Source organism: Periplaneta americana, chromosome 13, assembly GCF_040183065.1.
Source record: "Periplaneta americana isolate PAMFEO1 chromosome 13, P.americana_PAMFEO1_priV1, whole genome shotgun sequence".
In the NCBI taxonomy this organism is placed as follows: domain Eukaryota; kingdom Metazoa; phylum Arthropoda; class Insecta; order Blattodea; family Blattidae; genus Periplaneta; species Periplaneta americana.
The window spans coordinates 37051386-37071422 of record NC_091129.1 but is presented as its reverse complement, the minus strand read 5'-3'; the positions used below and the strand labels follow the sequence as shown (position 1 = coordinate 37071422).

Sequence of the window (20037 nt, the reverse complement as noted above, 5' to 3'; positions counted from 1 at the left end):
TCAATTTGCATTCCACTTATGTAAAGCTTTTCTTGCTGCCGAAATCCCCTTGTGGAAATTACAGAATCCTACATTAAGACAGTTTTTTGGAGAAGTATACGAACGAATCTGTGCCTAGCGAGTCAAGTTTGCGAAAATGTTACTTAAGCGAATGTTACGATGACACAATGAAAATCATTAAAGATAAAATTAATAATAAGATCTAGATTTCTGTCGACGAGTCATCTGATCCTACGGGTCGTTTCATTGCCAATGTCATTGTTGGGCCATTAGATCCTTCAGAAGATGAATCAATGAAACCATTCCTATTTACAACAGAGTGTCTGGAGAAAGTTAACAATTCAACTATCGCGCAGTTATTCACCAATTCATTACAGTTACTATAGCTTGAAGAAATTCAACACAACAACGTGTTATTTTTCATCAGTGATGCTGTACCATAGTCTACATGAAAAAGGCTGGAATAACTTTAAAAGTGCTCTTCCCAAACATGCTTCACGTGACCTGCATAGCACACGACTTTCACAGAGTGTCAGAAGAGATACGATGCTTGTTTCCGGATGTCGAAAATTCCAGTATTAAGAAGATCTTTCTGAAAGCACCATCAAGAATTCTGACATTTAAATCCATTGCACCAAATATACCTCTGCCCCCCAAACCTATCATAACGAGATGGGGGACATGGGTCTCAGCGGCACTTTACTACACTTCAAATATCCTGACTATAATTGAGGTGGTGAACACTCTGGAGTAGCAGCCAAGAAATTTCTCAATTCTTCGGAAGTGAAAAATGATTTAACTTTCATTACGGCCGAGTTTGATTTCCTGCCCCAAGTGATCTGCCAGCTTCAAGAAAGAGGGCAGCCTTTGACGAAGTCAGTGAAAACTGTGGATGATGCAGTGCAAAATATGGACAGTATACCAGGGGAACGGGGTTCATTAGTTAGAGAAAAGTGTAAAAATGTGTTTTCGAAAAAATTGTCATCTTGATAAACTTAGAAATATTTCAAGAATTCTAGAAGGTGATAATTCTGTTGAAGTTGAAATGGATCCTACAATGTTGTTATGTTTTAGATTTGCTCCAGTAACCTCTGTCGAAGTTGAGAGGTCATTTTTCTCATAATATGAAATATGTGTTATCTGACAGGAGACTCAACATAACCCCAGAGAACTTAAAAAAGCATTTGGTTGTCGTGTGCAAAGAATAAGGCATTGCAATACATAGAACTTTTAAAAACATTTTCATTTTTGTGTCAAGTACAACACTAGCACTTTGTTTAAAACTTTGAAGTTCTTTAAAATATGACGATCGAGTTTTTGAACAGTGTAATTTAGTAAATAAATGGGTCAAGTACAAGGTTTTTGTAATTGCCTTTTATTACGTATTTTAGCTATTTATAATGTCTTTTTGCCTGATTATTTTAGCTATTTATGATGCCTTTTTGCCTGCCTATTTTGATGTTTCATAATGCCTAAACTTCCGGTCTCTGATAATAAATGTGTTGTAGCTGTATTGTTGTATCTTTAAAAGGTTGTATTCAGTTTGTGTCTCCAATACTAAACTAATTTACAAAGTCAGGAAATAATATAATTTTGTTATGTGTGTTTAGGTACAGTCTGTCTAAAATTACTATAATTATTGTGTCGTACGTCATTTTCAAATTCAAATCATGGAGTAGATATCACGACCACCTGCATGAGCCGCCAGAGCGCACCGTGACAGTGAATTGCTGCGAAACTACAGGGACATCACTTTATTTTTACCAACATTTTTAACATTAACCTGGCTATACTCGGAAACACTGTTACCCCCCTTCCATTACAGGATGAAGGTGAGTGCGTCTCGGTGTTGCGTGAGATTCACTCAGGGTAGCCGAGGTACTGTTGTGGTATAGGATGATGTCGGGAATAATACCAAGCCGGCTGCTTATATAAAAGGCAGTGTAAACTCCAAAACTATAAGTTTATTGTCGTATTCACTTGGTAAACCCTAGAGTATGTATTCCCGGCTGACTTATAATTCAATCGTTGGTCGCACTTCTGCATCGACTCTATGGCAGCTCTGAATAAGCTTTATCCGATACTATAAATTCAATACTCTGCCCAGTACACTATGATCGAAGCTCCTAAACGTTGACGAGTGGTCTCGCCGATGACAAAGTTCTAACTATCGAGTCTTCGCCGGAAGAAAGACTATTAAGTTGGGCCGCCGACACGAAAAAAAGATGTCGCGCCGTCTACACGAAGAAAAGTAGTTATCCTGTCGACACGAAACGAAGTAGTTATTCTGCCCTGTATGTAGGGCCGTCGACACGAAAAGGAGTAGTGGTTGTGCCCTGTATGTAGGGCCGCCGACACAATGAGATGTTGTGATGATCTCCGCTCCCCGTCACCCTTATTTATAAAAAACCTATCCTACGCTAAAACTAACTATCCTATTGGCTAACAACTACGTCACTTAACTGGCCTAAAATCTATTCCCTATTGGTCCAAAGTGACCTCATAAGCTGGACCAAGATCTCTTCTTATTGGGCGCGAAATATGTCATCTCTAAATTTAGACTTTGGATTTCCCATAACATCTAATTAGTTTGTCGATTTTGGAGAACCCCGTTCTTTGGAAAGCCCAAGCTTGCAATTACTTTCCCACGGGTCTAGTCCAACTTTGGCTTTTACGCTTCAGCGAGTCTCTATATACAATACCGCACAAGGTGGCTGTAAATCTGTCCGATGCTGACAAGTGACGAAACACCTGTGTGGGAAGCTAATTCTAACGAAGTCGCCAGAACATCCCCGCGAATACATGTAATAAAAATATGGAGATATCACTTCGCTAATAAATCGGTCTCTCCCTCTCCTAATTACTGCTTCAAATGCCCATCTACATAACATTGGAAATTCCCGAAAGAGTTTCCAATGTTATGAGATGTCCCCGCTTTCTGCCTATAACTAGCCTCATAGTTCCCCTACGCGGTCAGCCGGTGATACATTATTTACAATACAATCTGATTATAATATCACTACAAACAATTACAATAAATAATACATATATCTTCACAAGCCTTTCTATGTACACAACTTTCACACAATAAGCACAACAATGTACAATTTATATCCTCATTTACATATGTACAATCCCATTCATTCACATATTTACATTTGTTTATTCATTGATCAATTACACACTCTGCGTGCTTGGTTGTACCAGCCGCACTGTACAGGTTCACCTAGCTGTACGCGTCAGACTAACTATCCTTACTCTTTCTCATTCCTGCCTCCTTGCCTCTCCTGTTTGAAAGGCCTCAAGAGTTGCTTGTGGTACCTTCCAACAGGTTTACTTTTTCCCCTTTCTACCAATTCGAAAGTATGGTCTCCATATTTACTTTTAATTTCGTAGGGCCCCTTGTACAGTAGCTCCATGCGTGAGTAACGTCCTCTAAGGGCGGAAGATAACTTCACGTCCCTTAGCAATACCAAATCGCCGGGTGTGGGCTCCCATTTGTGGCGATATCTTTTAACTTTACCGAGTCTATACTCAGCCTTTTTCCTGATTCGGTCGAAAGCTAGTTTACACAGTAGTTCCGCACTAGGAGGCTCACCCTTCTGTATTGCCTGCGGCAAACTCTTTATCATAGGATCGGGATCGATCCCTAACATAAGTTTGATCGGAGCTATTCCGGTCGTTGGATTGATAGAGTGGTTCATGACTCTCTCAATCACCTCACATTGCCTAAACCAGTCCTTATGGTTTCGGTGACACAGAATACGGAGATACAATGATATATCCCTAAGCGCTCTTTCGCAGGGATTACCGCTGGGAAAGTATGCGGATCAATTGTATAGCTTCACGCCCGCATCTTCCAGCCTTTTGCAAAACACTTTCGATTTATGTACCGACACATTGTCACTGAGCACCGCTGTTACCGGACCGTAAGTCGGTATGTAATCTCTAACCAGCTTGTCAGCACACAACTTACTAGAGATATTTCTTAAAGGGTAAATCTTTACAAATTTTGTGAATACATCGTACGTAACAAATATGTACCTGTGTCCGAAGGACGATGTGGGCATTGGACCGTGTTCGTCCACTGCTACAAGTTCATTCTTTTTACCCCTAATAACGACCTGTGGTACATTGTCATACCTTACATTTAGAGGTTTCGCCCTCTGGCAGACCTCGCAACGAGATATTACCCTTCTAACCTTCTTTGACAGTTGCTTAATATAAAATGATTCTGACATAGTTAAAATGATCCTATCACTCCCAGAGTGACACATAGATAGGTGAAAGTTATTTATAAGTTTATTCTCCATACTCGCAGGTATGTATATCTTCCACTTCTGGATATCCCTACCATGCGATTTATACAAGATACCAGAGCGCAATCCATACACTTCGTCTTTCACTGTGAGATTTCTCTAGCTTTGTCCATTAACGCCCTTATCGTGGAATCCTCCTGCTGCAAATCTGCAATTCTCCGAAATTTTCCCGTCAGAGCTCCAATCCTCGTGGAATCAATTTTCATCACGGCAATTTCGTACGCGGGGGCGGTGATAGTTTCCGGTAGCCCCGATTTGGAATTCAAACGAGAGGGACAATCACCAAAGATATTGTCTGCCCCCGGAATATGTCTAATCGTCACATCATCAGCCAAAATTTCGTGCACATATCTAGATATTCTAGAGTTCGTCAATTTGCATCTACTTAGAAACGCTAGGCTTACATGGTCAGTAAATATGATGATCTGCCTATTAAAGATATACTGACGGAACTTCTGTAGTGCGAAGTACAAAGCAGAAATCTCAAGTTCCGTGATTGATGCGTTGCTTTCGGTACACGACAGTCCCCTAGAAGCTGTGGCAATCACATGTCGCTTATTATCTTCATCGGTCTGACATAGAATTGCTCCATATCCATATGAAGACGCATCAGTATAAATCTGAAAAGGTAGGCAGTCGTTAGGCCTTTCCAACAGAATTGAGTCGGCGAAAAGCAGTTTCGTTTGATCGAATGCTTCCTGCTCTGCCGACCCCCACCTAAAGGGTGTATCCTTCTTCAACAATGCTCTGAGTGGGGCTACATGCTTAGCAAAATTGACAGAAACCGATTCTGGTATTGTAGGATACCTAGATATCTACGAACCTGTTTCCGGTTCCGCGGCGGTGGGATCCTCGCAATGCTCTGAATTCTCTCTTTGTCCGGTCTAATTCCGTCAGACGAAATTACGTAACCCAGGAAAACTGTCTCAACTTTAAAAAATGCTGTTTTCCCCAGCTTGACCGTCATACCAGCCTCTCTCAATTTAGTAAGTACAAAATCAATATCCCTAATATGCCTATCAACATTATTGCCATATATAAGAAAATCGTCAATGTACTGTGCCAGAAAACCTTTCGTCGAATCACCAAGAATTATGTCAAGTGCCCTTAGTAGCGCAGATCCAGAACTCGCGATGCCGAATGGGCATCGGGTATACTGATAAACTTTCCCGTTATGTAAGAACGCTGTGAATTTTCTCGAGTCCTCGTCCAGCGGAATCTGCCAGTACGAACTGGTCAAGTCCAAACTAGTGAATATAGAACAGTCACTGATACGGCCTGACAAAGTGTCCACTGACTCCGTCCTGAAATTATCTTTAACTGAAAACGAGTTAACGTGTCGGGCATCGATCGTTACTCTTAAGCTTCCATTGGGCTTCCTAACCCAGCACAATGCATTTACGTAAGGCGAGTCTGACACTTCTATAACTCCATCTTTTAACATATCATTTATGACTTCGTCTGCCTGATCCCGTAAAGATAGGGGGATAGGTCTACATTTATGCCGAAATTCCTCCATTCCTATCACCTTAATTTTGTGTGTATACACTCTACACAGACCCGGCGCGTCTGAAAAGACATTTAAATGGCTACCTACAACATCCATTAAGCGTTTTCTTTCACTCTCACTCAGGCCGTGTGCCTGGTTAACTTTATCTCTCACTATTTCGAAAGTATCTGTCTTCCTATTGTTATACGCGTCTACCTGCCTAAGATCGCCCGGCGAAATCTCATTACAATATCTGGCTCTACCGCTAATGTGATTACGTCCTATTTGTCTCGCCTGGACTAATTCGCCGATACACAACTCGCATTCTCCGCAGTCTACTTGACATACTCCCCTAGTTACCTCGTTACCTTCCCACGGATTAACCGCTATAATTACATTCTTACAAATTTTGAGATGCTCTACAAAAAATAACTCTTCCTGTAATTCTATCTCTCCCGCGGTTCTCTCGTCTATCTCTGGTCTAGAGCTATTCCTACTGAATGGGACATGGCCTACACTGCCGTTACCTGCCGTAACCCCTAGTCTGTTTTCCCTGAAATCTAATAGCGCGTGCCATTCATAGAAGCTTTCTACTCCAATAATGATGTCGGTAGTCAACCTTTGTATCACAAGAAAAATAGCATTTAATTTCACGCCTCCGCACTCTAACTCGAACCATACTTGATATTTTACCTTTTTCTTCTTCTTGCTTAAGGCGCCCGCACAGTACAGTGAACATATGGGTAACGTTTGCAGTTTTATTCCTGAATCCCTAACCTTTTGAAAAAATTCCAAGCTGCATACATTATTTGTGGAGCCCGAGTCCAACAACACACAACACTTTATCCCAAATATTCTAGCATCTATATACGGCAATACATAAGTCCCATCATTTTCTAACTCTGGGTTAGTAATCTCGCTCTGTCTCTTTACGCTTACCGCGTTGGTGGTTTCGTTTGACAGTGGCTTACTGCACTTAGCTACAGAAATCTCCGAACCCTTGAGACTTCTGTCTAGCAGTTTCCCGAGTGCGATGCAGTCGGTTCCACCGCTACCTCGTCTCTATTTCTACAATTTATAGGCTCCCGGCCCATATTCATCCTCACCGGACTTTGCTGACGTCCGTTCATGCCTCTATTCCTACTTTGTCCCACGTTACACGGTGTAGGGGGCCCATTGCACCCTTGTGAGGCCATTTCTTGTAGGACGTCCCGTCTACCTCTCTCCTGCTCTTGTCTCCTCCAATCACCTCGATTTTGCGGTCCCCTGCTAAAATTAGGCTGCCAGAATCCCTGTCTGTAATTTCTGTTCCTAAGCCAATGTGGTTGGGTTCTAAGCCTACTATTTCCATTCTCTTGTCTTCCCGTGTACCATCGTATGTGGTTAACCCTACGCACGGGACCAACACCTCCTCTATTGTTTCTCATCCTGTTGGAACTGCTCTGATTATTCCTAATATTATTGTAAGGGCCCCCAAAGGGCGGGTCACTCCTCTTCTCGCTGTTGGGACTATTCCCTCCGTTATGGCCATTATGGTACCGACTATATGCATTGTTGGGGCTCCTGTCTCCACCCCATCTACTCTGATTTTGGGCTCCTGTCCTTGGGGATGAAAAGGCCGTACTTGCCCCCTTCCCCGCTTTCTGGTCGGTGGGGCTTGAACCCTTTCCTTTACCATGTTCGTAATCTGCCTGTCCACTACATTCATAGTGCGTGGCGTCCGAACCGTCCAGCGCAGTCAATAGATCTATTGTTTCCCCGAAGTCTCGGGGCCCTGCTACGATCAGATTATATCTGATGTTCTCTGGATACTGCGAAATCACAGTTTGGATCAGCTCTGAATCCGGTATAGGCGGATTGAGGCTTTTCCCTTTCTTAACAAGTTCAAGAAAATAATCTATCATAGAGACGCCTCTTCCCGCGTCAAACCTGCTCTGATTAATTTCCTTCCTAATTCTTTGTTGTTGTCTTAGTCCCCAGTATCTCTCCGAGAATTTATCTCTGAATTCCTCATAAGTGACATTATCCCCTAGGGCCACTAGCGCCCAGTTGAGTGGTCGGCTCTTTAGGCTCTTTTGTAAGACAGTCATTTTTAAGTCATCCGGCACCCCTCTTACTCTAAAGTACGTTTCCAGCTCACTTATGTAATTATGTGGGTTTCAAAATTCAACCTCATCAAAAATAGGGTAACCAATCTCATTCATAATGTGAGTGGGGTACTGAGGAAAGCCTAAATATGCCTTGTCGTTTACACTTATCAACTCACTACGCACGTCATGACGTGAGGTCTGACATTCCTCACTGACACTATTGTTGACATGTCTTACATTTATGTTACTACCTGATGCCGGGCTCTCACTTGTGCCCTCTTGTCTAGAAACTGCACGGTCCGAGCTGCTATGTCCGCTTAAATTTGCGGGACTACCCCCATTTAGTACGTCGTTTATTGAGTTTAATTTACTTCTTAATTCTTCCAAACATTCGTTATCCGCCCTTTCTTTATTCTTTATGGCTCGCTTGAGACCGTCCACTTCCTGATCCATCTCACCTATTTTCTCTTCCACCGAATTCTGAATTTCTCGAACCTTCTCCACTATCGCTTCCTCAACAGCTGATTTTAGATCGCTATTCTCTCTCGTAGCGCTATCTCTAACTCTAACTTCTAAATCCTTCATACTTTCTGACATCCTATCCATAGCTATCTTCAATTGGTTCTCCATTCCGATCCCATTGTCGGCTAGTTTCCCCTCTAGCTTCTCTATTTTGTCCTCCATCTTGTTTCCTCTTTCCGATAATTTCGCAATATGATCTCTAATCTCCCTCGAACTTTCCCCCAATCTATTTTCCATTTGTTTTATTTGTTCTCTACTTTCCCTCTGAATCTGCTCTCTACTTTCCCTTGAGTTATTCTCTAATTTAGTTTCCATTTGTTTTATTTGTTCTTTACTTTCCCTCAGAATCTGCTCTCTACTTTCCCTCAAGTTATTCTCTAATTTAGTTTCCATTTGTTTTATTTGTTCTTTACTTTCCCTCAGAATCTGCTCTCTACTTTCCCTTGAGTTATTCTCTAATTTAGTTTCCATTTGTTTCATTCGTTCTCTACTTTCCCTTGAATTGTTGTCTAATTTATTTTCCATGAATTGTCTCATCTGCTCCCATAACTGTTCTAGCGTCATTTCCCCTTTGCCACTGTCTCTACTCTGTTGCTTTTCCACCGTTCGCTCTCCCTCTATTTCTTGTCCTGCGTTATTCTCGACCTCCTCCCTAATTTCCATAATTTCCTCGTCCTTCCCTTGCTGCATGGTTCCCTTGTTTCTATTTCCTCGTCTTTCTCGTATTTTCCTAACTACTTTACTCCTATGCCTACGTAGTATCATCTATATGCTACTCTGTCATCTATCCGACGCTTGCTTTCCCAATAATAATCTAACTAGGCCTGTATTTGCACTCTACTCACTTCCAACAAATTACGCAATACACTTGTTTCACTCTTTCCCCCAAAATATCACACACAATAGAAATATATATATATATATATATATATATATATATATATATATATATATATATATATATATATATATATATATATATATACCCAAAATATCACACCAGAAATTGAAACATATACACTTTATAATTATTCCCCCAAAATATCATATACTGTACATATATACACACATTTATACATCCTCCATTCATACTTGCCACCGCCTCTCCGAGTTGCCTTCTCTGGTGGTCTCCGTGTTGCCTTCTCTGGTGTTGTCGTGATGTCGCGATGACTTGGTTCTATTCCCGCCTTCCAGCGTCGTTCCTCGGCTATGCAGGGCTGAACTGCTCCGTCCGGTCCTCCGCGTTGTTTGGTGCTGTGTTCGCACCCGGGGCCGGTCACTGGAACAGCTGTCTTCCTTCGAGCCCCACGCTGGGCGCCATTTGAGGGTGAGTGCGTCTCGGTGTTGCGTGAGATTCACTCAGGGTAGCCGAGGTACTGTTGTGGTATAGGATGATGTCGGGAATAATACCAAGCCGGCTGCTTATATAAAAGGCAGTGTAAACTCCAAAACTATAAGTTTATTGTCGTATTCACTTGGTAAACCCTAGAGTATGTATTTCCGGCTGACTTATAATTCAATCGTTGGTCGCACTTCTGCATCGACTCTATGGCAGCTCTGAATAAGCTTTATCCGATACTATAAATTCAATACTCTGCCCAGTACACTATGATCGAAGCTCCTAAACGTTGACGAGTGGTCTCGCCGATGACAAAGTTCTAACTATCGAGTCTTCGCCGGAAGAAAGACTATTAAGTTGGGCCGCCGACACGAAAAAAAGATGTCGCGCCGTCTACACGAAGAAAAGTAGTTATCCTGTCGACACGAAACGAAGTAGTTATTCTGCCCTGTATGTAGGGCCGTCGACACGAAAAGGAGTAGTGGATGTGCCCTGTATGTAGGGCCGCCGACACGATGAGATGTTGTGATGATCTCCGCTCCCCGTCACCCTTATTTATAAAAAAACCTATCCTACGCTAAAACTAACTATCCTATTGGCTAACAACTACGTCACTTAACTGGCCTAAAATCTATTCCCTATTGGTCCAAAGTGACCTCATAAGCTGGACCAAGATCTCTTCTTATTGGGCGCGAAATATGTCATCTCTAAATTTAGACTTTGGATTTCCCATAACATCTAATTAGTTTGTCGATTTTGGAGAACCCCGTTCTTTGGAAAGCCCAAGCTTGCAATTACTTTCCCACGGGTCTAGTCCAACTTTGGCTTTTACGCTTCAGCGAGTCTCTATATACAATACCGCACAAGGTGGCTGTAAATCTGTCCGATGCTGACAAGTGACGAAACACCTGTGTGGGAAGCCTAATTCTAACGAAGTCGCCAGAACATCCCCGCGAATACATGTAATAAAAATATGGAGATATCACTTCGCTAATAAATCGGTCTCTCCCTCTCCTAATTACTGCTTCAAGGAGTGTGAAGTTGCTAGTGCAATATGTAAACAAATCATTTTACTAGCTATAGAAGGAGAGAAAAGTAGTGTATCCATTTATGTTACAGGGATATACAGTATTATGATTTTCAGTTTGATCATTACTTTTACAGTATTTTATAAAAAAAAAAAGTAGAATAGCAACAATTTTTTTTTCTTCACAAATTCAACTCTTGAGTCGGTTATATTGATTATGTAATGTCTACTTTATTCAGCATATTACTAACCTAATTTATTCCTGAGAATTTTGTGAGCACTTCCGTAAGAAACCCCAATATCTACAGTTAACTTCTTGACCGACTTATTTGGATTCGCTGCATCCTTTCACTAGCATCTTCTACAGCATCTTCTGTCACCTTTGTTGGCCATATTACACTTTTCTTCCTTTCTATACACTCTGTTGCTCTAAATTTATCTACCAGATTAGTGACATATATACGAAAATATTCCGTAATGATATAATGAGGAAATTGTGAAAAAAAAACTGTTGTTCACATTCGGTTATATTTAATTCCAGTTTCCATCATCGTCCTTCATACTTATAAACAGTAAAACAAAACTCTTGTTTAAATAATGCTGTTAAGTACTGTACCATATTATAGGGTAGGCCTACCGTACTTTCGGTAACTCTAATCTTCACTTGTGCTCAGTCCACACAGATAAATTCAGTTATGCTACACACGATACCTGTGTGAAAATAAACTTCAATAATATAAGCTCTTTCTTCCCTAGAAAATGCAACATATTTCTGAAACACACTGTACTCTGTACTGTTTATTTCACTGCTAGCAACAGCGGCCGTACGTTTTGTGACTGACGTTAGCAAGGACATTAGTGAAAGGGGTGGGAGTCAAGTACATTCAGAAACGCAGGTACAATAAAAATTGAAGTAAAAATAAAATGATGTCCCTGTACAAACAACTTGTAACTGCTGCGGCTGGCTCCGTCTGTCTTTCTCTCTTTCAGGTTTTTTTTTAGCACTTCCATAGTTTTTGACTCCACATTACACTACACAAACACACCTCCACAGGAAACATAAACAGACGGCGCAAAAAACAAGGACCACCCAGTTCTGAAGATAGCTCACAACAGGCTGAAATTAGTCATCAAGGTACCGTTCCTAGTATTTAACACGCAAAAGCAATAAACTACATATTACGAAGTAATATAGTGTTAAAAGTTGTGTAATCAAGATGTATAAAAATTAGAAAATACAGACTTCCAAAAATGCCGTCGGTACAGCAGTTTTTATATGCATTTATTTATACACGCTTTAACATCTGTGGCCATATCGCGTGTAGGATCTCTGGGTATATCAGAAGGCCGTTGACTACTTTTGAGTTCCTGTTTCTTCTGGCATGTGTTACATAAAGATAGCTTTTACTCACGTAACTGATTTAGATTTCGTTTTTATGATTTATAAAATAGTAACTCGTTTCATTGTTTAAAAAATTCCCTGCCTATGTACTGTATGTATAAAAACGTTCAATATTAAATTTTAGTGTAATTTTACTAATAAAATTTAAAATTCACGGGAAAACACTACAAACAGTAAAATTTACGAAAATAATAACTATTTGTTTTCCAACGAATGAATGCATGTGATTTTGCAAACATTTCTGAGCTGGCCGTTTATACAATTTCGAAGGCCGTAAACAATTGCATTGCCATAGAATATTTGAATATGAACAAATGAAAGTAGATCTGCAATATCTTTAATTGCATATCATTTGAAATTTGCATGTAAATTTTGAGAAAAATTACGAAGCCTGTGTGATTTATGATATCTCAATTGAAAGCTATTGACGTCGTGATTACGGGAAAAATAAAACATTGTCAAACTTCGGATGTTGAAAATTATATATATATATATATATATATATATATATATATATATATATATATATATATATATATATATTTACGTTTGAGATTGTTTCTATTTTTTCGCTTATTTCATGGAATATAAGTTCGAGAATGTTGCCTTCGTTTGATATAAAATTGTAAATAAAGTGCGTTGTGTGAAAATATTAATGGAGGAAGGGAAGCTTTTGTGTTTCTTATTGAGTTGCAAAGTGATGCTTTCATCATGAGTGGCCGTGGTCATCCATGGAAACGTGGTAGGACTTAAAGAAATAATAGTGTTTCAAGCTATGAAAGACGAGTGTCTATAAAAATGGCGTTGGTGCCATGAACAATGTATCAAGACAATGTATTATAATTCTTCCACTCATCCAGCAAAAAAAAAGTATACATACATATGAATGAACTTACAAGCTACAAATATCACAACAAATTATTGAGTTACATAAAAGTTACCTGTATACAAGAGTTACTTATGAATTAACAGTAAAATATTATGAACTATTAATTAAACAATGAGATACAAACTGTGTTAAAAATTAGACTAATATATATAGAATGTTAATATATTTCAAATAATGTTATATTATAGGAAGAGATTATCATGAGACAATTGTGAAAATACAGCGCTATCAGAAAACATGTCTAAAGAACGAAGTTACAATGTAGTCAGTGACCGTTCAAGTCAGTATAATTAGAATGATTTGCTAAGAAGGTTATCCTTTAAGATATTTTTAAGTGTTCATTTTCTTGCAGACTCCAATGCTTTGTGATAAGAAATTCCATTGTCTCGAGATAGAAACTGTAAAAGAGGAGAAGTAACCAGATGTTCTGTGAAGAGATATACTAAGCATTATGATGTAGGTCCAATAAAAATGCAAGTAGTCTTTGTTAAGCATTTCATTGTAAAGGAGTGATCGTGAATGAACATTTTATTCCATCCTGCCACAACGCTGTAATGTCCTTTATCCAGCAGTGTAGGTCTATACAGGGTGTTTCAGAATTCAACCAAACAGTTCAAAGGGTTGTGGAGGGGTGGTAGGTAAGTATTTTCAGATAGTGAACTAGGGATCTGCGAGTTCAAAATTGCACATTATTGCGTGAAATATTTTGGGGTCAGTACGCCACTGATTGAACCTACACATTCCATAGCGATGTATTTGTAAATCTGTCGGATCAATATTGCTATGTCCCTGTAGCACAATCGGTGAATACTCTAGATCAGGCATGTCAATTGATGTCCACAAGCGCGGGCTTTAGAGCCCAGGAGAGCCTGAGCGCTTTACAGCGGAAAGGAAATAGACAGACGAAAGAGGTGGTATATGCCGCTTGGTCGAGCTATATTCAGGGATGGCCAGCACTGATTCAATAGATAAAGGGAAGAGAACTTACTAAAGCTGTATCCATGTGAATTTTTAGATTTGTCTGAGAAGTATAAGTGCATTATAAGAATGTAAATTTTAATTTTAATGCTCATTTTTCACAAGTTCGATTTTTTTATTCAAAAGAAATATTTTCTCAACTTTTCGTATAGAAAAGTGAAATTTTCAGGTATAGGTCTATTTATTTAGTAGCCTTACAGAATGTTTTCGTAAATCTAATATACCGTTTATACGTATTACTGAAGATAGTGTATTGAAATTTTTTAAAATATTCGCATGTAAATTGTTTGTAAGGAAATGAATTAACAAAGCAACTACTGTTACATCATAAGCAAAAGATACGTGCCCATGTGTTGTAAAAATGTCAGCTCTATAGCTTCAGCAGATTTCGAGAAAATAATTTAATATTTTGATGACAGAAAGTTGCTCACAAATATCACCTTAAAAGCATAATGCGATAAGAGTTTTGTTATGTAATATTGGTTACACTTAAAACAGATACAGTACCTAGGTAACTTTGCTTTGTACTGTAATATTGTTTTGATTAGTTTATTGATTACTTTTGTAAGGCTAAAGATACCATCAATATAAATTCCAACTTATCATGTCATACTCAATCTCTTTCTTTGGAATATCACTTTCTTTATGAATGATGTGTTTCATCCACTTAATACATTATAATATTATACTAATATGGAATTTAAGTGAATATTCCTTCTTAACTCTCTATTATGTTATTAAGATTTAAAACACAAGTGCAATATTAAGGAATCAGTGTTAGTACTTTTGTTTTACAGACAATATAGATATTATTAAACAGAAAGAAGCCATATAAAAATAATGACATAAAATTTCACGTTCCGTTTGAAGTTTGTGCACCACTGTTTTCTTAATCCAACAAGTTGCTTATTCATATACACAACCCTTACTCTTTCCATACTTAGCGCTTGCTGCACGACGTCAAGGACAGAAAAATGCGCTTGCTTTGACATCACTGCCCTAGATGGTTTTCGTCAGGGGATGAGATAAACAATAAACTCGGACAAAAGTGTATAAAAATATTAACATAGAATACATACAGGTGATGAACTCGTCACTTTTGCAATCAATAAAGTAGTATTAAATTGTAAGAAAATTAACATAATTCAAATTAAATCCTGTCCAAATTCAACCTCGCAAATTTCAAGCGCAATAATTAATAGTTCCCTAATAGAAACAACAACAACAAAAACCAAATTTCTTCGCTTACAAATCGATAATGTGTTAAATTGGAAAAATCATATTAAATTACCCCTAAGCTAAATTCAGCATGTTTTGCTATTAGATCTGTGCAAGAGATAATAAATATCTATACCTTAAAAACAATATACTTTGCATACTTCCACTAGGTAATGAGTTTTGGAATAATATTCTGGGGTAATTTAGCAGATGGTAACAGTATATTCCTAAAACAAAAAGATTAATTAGAATAATAGTGGGTGCCAAATCTAGGGAATCGTGTAGGACCATTAAAAAAAACTACAAATAATGCCCATGGCTTGTCAGTATATTTTCACATTAATAATCTTCCTCGTATGTAATCGTGACAACTTTGTAACTACTTCAACAGTTCATAGCATAGATCCGTGTCAGAAAATGACTTTCATACTCCATCGGCAAATACATCGTGCTATCAAAAAGGAGTGCGTTATATGGCAGTACAAATTTAATAATCGCCCTACTGGATATAAATAATTGAACTCATATATAAGATTATTTAGGTCCAAATTAAAGAAGTAGACTACCTAATTTCTCACGCCTTCTATTCTGTTGGTTCAACAACGCTTTATGAATATTTGTGTGTTGTATTAACTAGCCTATTGATAATAAAACTTTGTGTTGTACTAGTAGGCAATAACGTAAAACTATTCTGCACATATTTCAATTATTAAGATTTTTTGATTGACATGTTCCATATTCTAGCTGTGAAGCGATGTACGAATACCATGGAATGTAAATAAATGTAAATTAATACAATACAATACAAAGGCCAGTGTGTTTCTAATAACTACCTGAGTGGTTCAGAAAAGAAAGAATTCAGAAATCTCACCAATAAAATAAGAAGTATTGGGATAAAGAAGAAGATATCACGGTAGAACTTTACTTCTTGCTTGAAGTTTAACACGCTTTCCATTACACCGCAACTCCATGCCGATTATTCTCTTCTAAAATAAGGTACAATGACGAAAATGAATGAGGGGTGAAACATAAAGCAGTGGAGTGGCGTACTGTCTTATTATTTGCCGGAAATTTTACAGATTCTCTAAAAGCTATATCTTGAAAATACTGTTGGGTACTTCTTAACAGATAGGCTTCATCCAATCCCTAATAAGGTCCGAAAACATCCCATACCATTTCATACCCGTGTTTCATTAATAACGGATTATGAGAATCGAATGTTAACGCTTAAGAACTGATAACTCACAGAGATGCTTGGTTCCCTATTTCAAATTGTTTGTATCCCTTTATAACTAGATAAATTTCTTTGGTCGAATTTTGAAGCACCCGGTATACCAAACAGAAAATTAATATTATAGATGTATTAACTTGTCCTACAGAATTTATCTGTAACATTGACACTTAATATTGTAGGAGAAAAATTCGTTCCGGCGCCGGGGATCGAACCCGGGTCCTTGGTTCTACGTACCAAGCACTCTGACCACTGAGCTACGCCGAATTCAATCCACAGCACCGGATCGAATTCTCCTACTTCGATACGGATAACTGCGGATTCCCGGCCAACAAGTCACTCAGCTGAGTGTACTCCTAGTATAATGGCAGTTGACATTGGATACACGTCAACATATATTATATGCATAACTTGGAGTCAGGCCACAGAGGGAAACATCGAAGGAGGAGAATTCGATCCGGTGCTGTGGATTGAATTCGGCCTAGCTCAGTGGTTAGAGCGCTTGGTACGTAGAACCAAGGACCCGGGTTCGATCCCTCGCGCCGGAGCGTATTTTTCTCCTAAAATATTAAGTGTCAAATAGAAAACTGTTTCAGACTACAGTATAAGAAAGTTTAATCAAGGAGGGTTCGTGCTGAGTGAAAGCATCAACGCACAGGAATATAAAAATTAAAATTATTGCTACATCACATCAAGGACATCTTGATCGATATTATACTAAAAATGTTATTTATGCTGAAATATTAATATTGATTAGAATCAGCCGGAATCTTTTCCAACTGCTTCATAAGACAGACTCACAAACCTACAGGGTGATGTAACAACATTATTCAGGATATATTATCACAGTTTTCTTCTTAATCTTCCATCATTATAGTGAATACTACTGTAATAATAATAATAATAATAATAATAATAATAATAATAATAATAGTAATAATAATAATAAACTATTATTACTTATGATTATTATTTATCTGTCGAAAATCAACAAGCTGCATTTGCTAGACCACTAATCAAGATATAATATGTCCATGCATTATAGTATCTTGCTTCCGTCCCCGACTCCTTGAGCAATACTTTCTTCTGTAGTTTCGTTATGACTAACGGTCTTCCAGTCTTACATATACTCCGGATGAAGGCAGTAGTGAAAGTTTCCAGTCTGTCTCGAGAGGCTTATTCCCAGGTAGGATCTTATATCTCCTCAGCAGTCTCGACATAACTGCCTTCATTTGCAGCATTCCATACTTGTAACCTGAATAATAATAAAAAAATAATAATAATAATGATAATAATAATAAAGATAAACATCCATGATAATGAAACGTACTCCATATATTACTTATTTCTCTGCAAATTCTTTGATATGAAACTGTTACATAAATAATACATAACTTTGCTTTCAAGTCAGTCAATTTCCTACAGGTATTAAGGCGGCTAAGGCGATTATACACGTTGCTAACGAGCAATGAACCAATGCGTTTGCTGACTCAATTGATATAGAACTTTCGGTTCGTATTCGGTAGCGACCCGTCGCTTGTCGGTGCATCAAACAAAATTCGCATTCGCTTCATCGTTGTTTTATGTGAGCAGCGAGCACAAGAGCGATCAATATCTTGTACCTATCAAAATGTCGAATTAAAGTCGACAGAAATTATTATTAACATAATCGGAGTAAAAAGAGACCAGGACATTGTATAGAATCAACAGTTTTAAAATTCAAGCATTCAAGTAATAGAATGGTGTAAGAAAACATTAGACCTATGCTTAGAAGGGAAAATGTTCTGCTGGAATATAGACTTCCATAATCATTAGTATTGTTATTATTATCATTATTATTTTTCTCGCTGTTATTTATACTCTCTTTAACATCTCTGGTCATATCGCGAGTTAATCTTCTCTGTGAAATCCGAAGGCCTGTGTACTATTGTTGAGTAGCCTACTGGTTCTATTGTGAACTAGATGGCGACTGTATAATATGTATTACTGATTTGTTATGAATATGATTTCGGTGATGAATGAGGCCGGTGATATTCAGGGATGTTGTGGCTCGAATTTCCTAGCATTTTCCTTACGATTGAGGGAAAACCCTGAACAAGCTCAACCAGGAAATTCAACCCGACCGGGAATCGAACCCGGGCCCTCTGCGTAAGAGACCAGCATGCTGACCTCTACACCACAAAGGTGGTCTATTATTATTATTATTATTATTATTATTATTATTATTATTGTCATCATTATCATCATCGTCATTATCGTTGTTATTACTATGTAATTAATTAGTGAAACGCTTTTTCAAAAAGAGTATATTTTTTTTACAATGAACACTTGTTTATTTTAGGAGACTGAAGTAAAACAATCGAATCATTGTTAACATCTTTCCGGAGAGAAATACAGAAATCAACGAAGAAAATAGGAATCGGAAGTAATGAGGTAAGTTATAATTGATTATACGCATGCAAATATATGGTGTTTTTTCTGCTGGACAAATGAACTTTAAGAGAGTCAATTGATACACTTTTGAAATAAGTTGTTTCGACACTTTCAATAAATATCTACATCAAACTTGTGTACGATTCTCGTTGCAGAAATCGAAGAGTGATTTACAATATAATCTTACATGAAGAGATACTGATTCTCGAAATTATGTGACCTTCTTGCAAATTTTGGCGCTATTTTGCATAGTAGCATTTCGATTGGTTAATATATGACAAAAGATCTGAAACTGTCTCGATTCAATTCGGCGTAGGGTAAACCTTAATAATTTTATGGCAGTGGTTATTTCGTGATATTTTTTCCTGGCTCTTTCGTGAACTAACCAGTGGTCTTACGAGATTCAAATTTCCGCCAAGGGATTGCATATGTTTTCCAGAAACATATAGCTACAATTTTTGTGACTATTGTAGCTGCTTCAGTGAGCTTTTGTGTTTGGAGAGAGCAAGGTAGCGTCGATTTCTCAGGCGTACAAATTTTGTGGATGTATTACATTACAACTTCCAAAGGGGTTAGAGACAGACTAACGAAATTAAAAAGTCGGAAGTCTAGAGGACCAGATAGTATTGCTACAGAGATTCTTAAATTAGGTTCCGTGGCCATAATTCCATACTTAATGCGTTATATTTCATGTTTCCATAAACAATGCAGCTATTCCATGTGACTGGAAACCAGCTATAGTGGTACCGATACATAAAGGTGAAAATAAATTAGATGTTGGAAACTACAGACCGATTAGCCTTACATCTGTCGCATGTAAAGTCATGGAGCATTTGATATCGGATTATATTCGTCATGTTCTAAATGCGAAAGACTGGTTTTACTACCGCCAGGGAAGGCTTCTCATGTGATAGTCAAATTACGTCGCTGGTTCAGGATCTAGCTGAAGAGGTGGATAGAGGCGGAAGAATCGATGCAGTTGTGATTGATTTTTCGAAAGCATTTGATTTGGTGCCACATGACATATTAATAGATAAGTTAAGTAGGATAGGAATAGATAAAAGAGTGGTGCTATGGATCCAAGAATTCTTAAAAGGTAG

General features: G+C 38.2%; 2 protein-coding genes across 3 annotated transcripts in view; one reads left to right on the top strand and one right to left on the bottom strand.

Moving 5' to 3' along the window:
* The window catches only part of LOC138711803 (uncharacterized), a 342343-nt gene that overhangs the window by 21490 nt on the left and 300816 nt on the right, over positions 1 to 20037 (top strand). The window contains exon 2 of the mRNA XM_069843046.1: positions 18846 to 18937. The gene's annotated coding sequence lies outside the window, so the exon portion shown is untranslated. The remainder of the gene's footprint in view (positions 1 to 18845; positions 18938 to 20037) is intronic.
* LOC138711798 (cytochrome P450 4C1-like) overlaps positions 1 to 20037 on the bottom strand; it is a 391497-nt gene that overhangs the window by 264025 nt on the left and 107435 nt on the right. The window contains exon 12 of one of the 2 annotated variants that reach the window (XR_011335460.1): positions 15840 to 17759. Coding sequence is in view for 1 of the 2 variants with exons in the window: in XM_069843031.1 (XP_069699132.1) it covers positions 17608 to 17759 (152 nt within the window). In the remaining variant the exon portion in view is untranslated. Of the gene's footprint in view, positions 1 to 15092; positions 17760 to 20037 lie in introns of those variants that run through there. The other variant, XM_069843031.1, reaches the window with a different exon arrangement.